A 7,812-nucleotide genomic window follows, 5' to 3' on the forward strand; every position below is an offset into this window, starting at 1 on the left:
TGCAAATTTTCCAAATCTTTACACTCTGCTTCCTTTTTAAATTCTGGCTTTACATCATGCCTTTGCCACCAGAACTCAGCGTGGGCTGTTGCAAGTAGCCGTGCAGCTTCCTGAATGTTTTGCTGCTTAGAAATTTCTTCCGCCAAACATTCTGGTTCACAACTCTTAAGTTCCAACTTCCACAAAGTCCTAGGGCATGGACACAATGTGGCCAAGTGATCTTTGCCCCAGTTTCCAATAAAGTCCTTAATTCCTTCTGAGACCTCCTTAGAGTGGTCTTTACAGTCCATATTTCCATCAGCGTTCTGCTCGCCACCACGTAACCAGTCTCTAAAACATTCCAAACTTTGCCTGTTTGGGTTTGTTTTTGTTTGTTTGTTTGTTTTTTGTCTTCTAGACTTTCACCAGCATCTAGGCTTTTCCTAGCCTGTTCCTCCAAATTCCTCCAGCCTCTCCTCAACACCCAGTTTCAAGGCTGTTTCCACATTTTCAAGTATTTGTTATAAGTGACACCCCATTTCTCTAGTTCCAATTTTCTATATACAGACTAATACAGGGCTCTGGAGAATATTATTCAGGCTGAGGGTCCCAAGGTGTCCCACATAGACATGCCCTTGTCACATCCCAAGGAAATAACCAGGGAGACGTACCCATCTCTGTAAAGTCTCCATTCTGAGGAGATCACTCCTGTCCCCTGCTGCTTCAGGAGCTCCCTTTCCCCCTTCCCCTCTGGGAAGCTGGCATAATCTATTTAGTGATTTCATAACTTTAAATTTTTATCCTGCCACACATATTCTCCTCTTTAAATCCCTTCAAAAGCCTAAGAGAAGGATATTATTATCTCTGTTGTCTACAGAGGAGAAAATGAAGGCTGGAAGAAGCTGAGTCACCCAAGCAGGAAGAGGTGGAGGTGATATTCAGACTCGGATACTCCAGAGCCTCTGCTTTGTACCCTGCCCTTGGCTGTCCAGGTGACAGCACCTCAGAACTATGAGCACAGTACTGAAGAAGCCAGTATTAACAGTGGGCATAGATGTCACTTTCAGACAAATCAATCGTGACTCCACAATTACTCCACAAGCTCCTGGGGCTGGGACAACATCCAGCACTGGAAGGTGGACTTCAGCAAACCCTTCTTGTTCCAAACCTGGGAGCACAGAGCTTCGGACTTTGGACCTGGGAAGAAATGCCCAGTACTCTTCCTACGGTGAATAAAACTGAAGCTGAGTGGTGAACTGGGTCACCCAGAAAGCTGGTGGCAATTCGAGAACTGAGTCTCCTGCTTCCCCGGCCACCTGCCACATGCCTGCTCTCTCACCTCATCCCACCCAGGGCAAAGTGTATATGTGTCTGTGGCAACAACTGTTTACAGTGCACTGAGGTCAGGGCTGGCACTGAGTACCAGGCATGCGCACCAGCTCCAGCTGGCCAGGTCCCTGCAGGCAGAGTTGGGCAATGTGGCTTAGCAAGGGCCACCCTCCCTGCCCTGAGCCAGGAGTCTGGGTCCAGCAGCTCCCTTTGGAGCCCAAAGTCAGAACTCTGAAAAGGGATTTTTTCTTAACCGTCTGTTCCAGGACTCTCTAAGATGGCAGAGGTTACAGCCTGGGGCCAGAGGACGGCCATTCCTAGTAACTGAGCACCTACAGTGTATTCGTATGTCCATCCGCCTGACATACAGAGTAGAGGAGACAGGCACCTGCCCTGTTCTTTAAGTTTGCAGCCTAGCAGGAGAGACAAGTAAGAGGCAGCGCTAGATCCAAGGGCGTGCAACCTGAGTACATCACACAGCGCCCCACACTTGGAAGGCGTTTGGTTTAATGTTCTGTTGTCACTGTCTGCAAATTATTAACCATTTTTGAACAAAGGGTCTCACATATTCATTTTGTACGGGGCCAAGCAAATTATGCAGCCAGTACAGGGAACAGGTAAGCAAAAGGCAGCGTGGTAAATGCTAAAATAGGGAAAGTGAGGATACAGAGAAAGGCTCCAAGTATAGTTTTCTCAGAAGAATGGATAATGAGCCCTGAAGGATGAGTGGGAGATGCCAATTGAGGAGGAGGGAAGAATGTACTCCAAGCGAGGAGAGGAGCATGCACAGACACCCTGGGTCGGGAGAGGCTGGGGTGCTTCACCGGGCTGCTGTGGGACAGAGTGTGGGCAGCAGCCCTACACCACGAGGCTGAAAAGGCAACTAGGACCAAGAATAGCCAAGGTATCTCTGAAGAAGAACAAAATAGGGGGGCTCATCCTACTGGACCTCAAGACTTTCTGTAAAGCTCCTATGATAAGAGTATGGCTCAAGGATAAAGACACCAGTGGAACAGAACTCCAGAACCAAACCCACACATATATGGAAATACAATTGTGATAGAAAAGGCATGTTAAATCTGTGGGGAAAGGATATATTATTCAATAAATGGTGCTATGCAATTGACTATCCATATAGAGGGGGAAATTAGACCTCCTGTCTCACACGACACACGAAAACAAATTCCAGGTAGCTTGAAGACCAAAATGTGAAAAGCAATGTTTAAAACTATTAAAAGAAAATACAGCATATCTTGATAAACTCAGGGCAGAAAAAGGATTTTTTTAATGACAGGGAAAGACTGATAAATTGAGCCACATTATGATTTTAAAATTTCATATAACAAAATATTGTGTGCACACTGGGAAGGACATCTCTGACTCCTTCACACTCTCCCCAAACCCTTTCCAGAAGAGCCACGTCTGTGAGTATAAAGGTTCCCCAAGTTGGCAGGTTGGACCCTCAGCTTCTCAATCTAAGATGAATGTGAGACTGGGATGCCCATCACTTCTAGCCCTGGTTCCCCCTTCCTGATTTCAAGGAAGCCTTTTTTTTTTTTTTTTTTTTGGTAGCTACCCAGTATGGGGATCGATCTCTGGATGAACCTTGGTGTTATAAGCATCACAGTCTAACAAAGTGAGCTAACTGGCCAGCCATTGAAGCCAAATTACTCATCAAAAGATTATTTAACAAATATAGAATCAAAATAAACTATCAAGTACACCTAGTTCTTCCTCCCTTGGGGTTTTTCAATCTGGCAGGTTCTTACGCTGCCCCACAGTGGACTCCTTCCCACCCTCTAAGTGTCAGCTGGGATGTCGCCTGCTCAGGGATGTTCTCTGACTGCCTCATCTGAAGAAGGAGCCTGTCCCTGTCACCCTGTCACATCACCTTGTTTATCTCCTTCTTGGCATCTATGGCAATCCGTCATTACCTTCTTATTCGTCTGTTGTCTCTCTCCGACTAGCCTTCAACTCTAGGAGGGCAGTGACCCTAACTTTCTGGGGGCATAAACCAGCAGTGCATGGAGCTGGCACACATTTTTTGGGTTGGCTTGCACAATGCTTTTCCAAAAATTCCAGTTATTGGCAACATTTAAAATCAAAAGATTTTATGTAAACACCTGGAACACCTGGATTTCCAGGCTCTCTTAAGAAGACCTAGCACAACAGGCCGGAGGTGAGGAGCTGCTTGCTGCAGCCTCTGCTTCTCACTCAAGCCCCACCTCGCCCTGTTACGTCACACTTGGCTGCCTGCACTCCTTTATCTCACCTGCCCGGCTCCTACAGCCCTGTGAATCTAAAACCCCTGGTCTGTCGTCAACACTCCACTCACCCCTGCAACTGAGAGTGTTATGTAAACTGAAAGGCAAGTAAGGTTAACTGATTTGCAAGAAATATTCTATCTCAGCTCTGGGAAGACTCTACTCCACGCAACTTGTGCGACACAAAGGACACCCTCTGGTGCCTGAATTCCTGGGGGGAAGTGGGGACAGAACCAGTTATTCTCCCTTGAACTCAGGCTAATGAGCTAGGCACATTCTTTCCTTAAATAGATTAATCTAATATAAATGAAAATGTTAGATTAAATTAATCCATTTTTAGAAAAGATTAATCTAAGTTATAAGGTCAAGACTTTGATTATATTATTGCATGTTGATTAAATAATCAAAGCGCCGCCCTAAATCTTTCTGTGACGAGTGGGTAGACGAGTGGGTACGTAGATGGGTATGACATAGAGGGGATTTGTCGTGCTTGAGAGATTCAGCATCCAAATGCCCTCCAAGGAGTGCCGATCTACTCACATGAAAAACCCCTTACCGACCAGGAGGGACCGCAACAGGGTCAAGAAGGCGGGACGCGACAAAGGTCACAGTGCGCAGGCGCGCTCGAAACCTCCGCTATTTTTCTCGGCCGCGCAGACACCTACCACCCGCACTGCGCACGCGCCCAGACGCCCAGACAGACCAAGCTTTCCCTCTCGCTTCCGCCTCTCCCCGAGTCGAGAGGACGCCTTCCTGCACCCGAGTTCTTGCGCAAGCGCCGTCCCGCATCCCCGCCCCGGACCAATTGGAAGAGGCGGCGCTCGGGCGCTCGGGCGCTTGGGGCACGACAGCGTGGGTGGGGCCGGGACGTGAGGGCAGCGTGCTGGCGTCACGGGGCGGCTATATAAGTGAATACAGGCACCGCCCCTCCGCCCCAGTCACTGAGCCGCCGCCGAGGACTCAGCAACCTCCCCCTCGAGCCCCCTCGCTTCCCGACGCTCCGTCCCCCCCGCCCGCCTTCTCCCGCCGCCGCCTTCCGCAGGCCGTTTCCACCGAGGAAAAGGAATCGTATCGTATGTCCGCTATCCAGAACCTCCACTCTTTCGGTAAGCCGCGGGAAAGGTCGCAGGCCCGGCGGGCTGCGGGGCGCTGGGGCCCGGGAGCTGGGCCCGGGAAGCTGCCAAGCGCCCCGGGCCTTCGTAAGGTCGGGCAGACTGTCGATGTCCGGGGTCGCGAGGCGGCGGGGCGAGGCTTGGGCCCTGGGTCGGCCCTTGAGCGCGACCGGAAGGAGCGGGAGGGAGGTCAGCCCTTGGGCGGGCCCGGCGTCTCGGGTGGCGCACTTACTAATGGCTCCCGGGCCTCCGCGGCCACACCCGCCCCCTCCCGCCACCCCTGCGTCACGTCCGTTGCGTCACCCCCTGTAGTCACGGAGCCAACCTGGAAAGGCGGTGCCAGCCCCAAGTGACAAACGCGCCCGCCAATGGGGGCGGGAGGCTCGTCCCCGCCTTGGGAGCTTAGGTTCCGGCCGGTTGCATCAGCCGGGTGGGGCGCCGCCTGCCAGCCCGAGCTCCCCGGACACGTGATTGGCTTCCCAGGGAGGGCGGGCCTGGGGCGGAAGGCCCAGCTTTTTCCAGGCCTGGGGAAGCCGGCTGTCCCAGATTGACCTGTTCGGGAGGAGCCGACGAAAGACGCATCCAACCTGACGATTTCAGTATTAGTTTCTGCGTGCACAGAACATCCAGTGGGAGGGTGGCAGTGACATCTGAGCCGCGACAGCTCTGAACGGGCTTAACCTTTCTTCTCAGACCCCTTTGCTGATGCAAGTAAGGGTGATGACCTGCTTCCTGCTGGCACTGAGGATTATATCCATATAAGAATTCAACAGAGAAACGGCAGGAAGACCCTTACTACTGTCCAAGGGATCGCTGATGATTACGATAAAAAGAAACTAGTGAAGGCGTTTAAGAAGGTAGGTTCTCATTGGGCTTATAGGAAAAATCACACTTAATTTGTCCACGAGGGGGTGGGAACTTTGTCATATTATTTCCCAAAAGGGATTGTTAAATGTGTTATCACTGCTGTTTGGCCTCATTTGTTTTGCTTCCTTTGTGTTTGCAGAAGTTTGCCTGCAATGGTACTGTAATTGAGCATCCAGAATATGGAGAAGTAATTCAGCTACAGGGTGACCAGCGCAAGAACATATGCCAGTTCCTCGTAGAGGTGAGTTCGTGCCTCTTCACTGTCAAATCTCATGTCCTGCCTAGTCTGTTCAGTTTATGCCGGGGACATGGAAGCTTGTTTTGTAATGCTAAGCAAAACAGTAGTTGAGTTTTGAAGTACATAAACAAGTCGAATTGTTTCTAAATACAGAAGACTTTTGTCTACATTAAATTTAATGTTTGTGTGGCTCTACTTCACAGGTGCAAATATAAATTTCACACAGATATACTAAAATAATGTGTATGCTGGGTTGTTCCTGTATTTGTAAGACCATGAGGTAAAAAAAAATCGTGAATTTACTAAATACTAAAATCTTGTTATATCATTGGTTCTTGATATAATTGAAGATATTTCAGATATCATATCCTTAGTCTCACACATTCTAAATCAGAATTTCAGAAAGCACAAGATGTTCAAAAAGGTAGTTCTTACAACTGAATACGTTCAGTTGAGTCATTATACTCATTGGATTGCACCTTGGCTATTGAGTTTTTCTTGCCCAGTACAGTAGCAGGAAGACAGGTTTGTTACCATCAGAGATGGAGACTTTATCCCTGATCTCTCTTTAAAACTTTGTCCTTTTTTGTTTGCAGATTGGACTGGCTAAGGACGATCAGCTGAAGGTTCATGGGTTTTAAATGCTTGTGGCTCACTGAAGCTTAAGTGAGGATTTCCTTGCAATGAGTAGAATTTCCCTTCTGTCCCTTGTCACAAGTTTAAAAACCTCACAGCTTGTATAATGTAACCATTTGGGGTCCACTATTAACTTGGACTAGTGTAACTCCTTCATGCAATAAACTGAAAAGAGCCATGCTGTCTAGTCTTGAAGTCCCTCATTTAAATGGAGGTCAAGCAGTAGGTGCCTGGCAGTGTCCAACCTGAAACAAAGCGATAACGTGATGTTTTGGCCAAGCCCAGAACCCCAAGGTTACAGGCGGCTATGTCTGGCCAGAAGAAGCTCCTCGACTCCCTCTACAGTGTTCCCTACCTTAACAGAATATCACCACCTGAGCAGCCCCTGGATGAATCTGAGAGGAGAGGCTGGGGTGAGGCAGCAACAGCAACTGTACCACTAGAGGGAGCCTTTGGGTGTAAAAGAAAGATGCCCAGTGTCTCCATCCTGACAAGGCAGGCAGAGCTTAGAGAGGCCACCTTCCCTCTAGTGAGGTGATAAGACGTCTGGCTTGCCACCAAGGCCTTCCTTTTGACCAGACATATCCTAGCTAAGGGATATCCAAACACCAGAATGTGAGGCCAATCTTATCAGACTTAAACTTTTGACAAGGGAACAAATTTTGTGATGTATCAGTCATGCAGCTAGCTGTAGAGCTTGCAACTTACTAGCAACAGCTGCCATTGCCATGTGAAGGAACAAACTGGTTTTTGGTTTTTCTTTCCCTTCAATTTTGATGTTATGTAATGTATTTAAACCCTTATTTAAATAAAGACTTGTTTTCAGAAACACTTGACTTGCAGATTCTACTTTTATGTCATCAATCTTAAGTATATAAAGGAGCCACAGAAATGGGCAGTGGAGGATATGTGTACACCGTGACATCTCAGCCGAACTTCTTGGCCGAGGAAACCTTTTGTGAGCTTGTCCCTCATGAGTTAAGCTGTTCTGCAAGCATTTAGCCAACGTTGTGCTGTCCTGTTAATCAGTGTCCTGGAAGAAGGTGCTATATGGCTGACGGCCTGAGTGATGAAGTGGTCATTGGCCTGTCATTCCTCTTAGTAGCTGTGGAAGAACGTGCCTTGTGAGGTGATGAGAGCAGGTGGGTTGAAAATCCTTTGAGTCTCCTGAGTAATAGTGTCTTGGCCTAAGGGCATAGAGAGGAGAGAAGACCCAAGGTCTATAGCTGAAGGACAGTAATGGCGTGGGGCTCAATCTAAGATCCATCAACTCCTAGTAAAGGTATACGAAAGTGCATTTTTGTAGGCAAAGGTTTAGTGACTATAAAGTATTTGAGGAGCTGAAATTTAGTGTTGGGAGGCCATCCCTGACAAAGGGCAATGAACA

General features: G+C 48.4%; 1 protein-coding gene across 1 annotated transcript; it reads left to right on the forward strand.

Moving 5' to 3' along the window:
* The first annotated feature begins 4,509 nt into the window (after positions 1-4,509).
* Positions 4,510-7,256, forward strand: EIF1 (eukaryotic translation initiation factor 1). The gene is made up of 4 exons (XM_008571063.1): positions 4,510-4,678; positions 5,378-5,541; positions 5,691-5,792; positions 6,386-7,256. The coding sequence occupies exons 1-4, from the start codon at positions 4,648-4,650 to the stop codon at positions 6,428-6,430; spliced, it is 342 nt and encodes a 113-aa protein (XP_008569285.1). The 5' UTR covers positions 4,510-4,647; the 3' UTR covers positions 6,431-7,256.
* Positions 7,257-7,812: the final 556 nt, after the last annotated feature.

The sequence above is a fragment of the Galeopterus variegatus genome, unplaced genomic scaffold, assembly GCF_000696425.1.
Source record: "Galeopterus variegatus unplaced genomic scaffold, G_variegatus-3.0.2 Scaffold658, whole genome shotgun sequence".
NCBI lineage: Eukaryota > Metazoa > Chordata > Mammalia > Dermoptera > Cynocephalidae > Galeopterus > Galeopterus variegatus.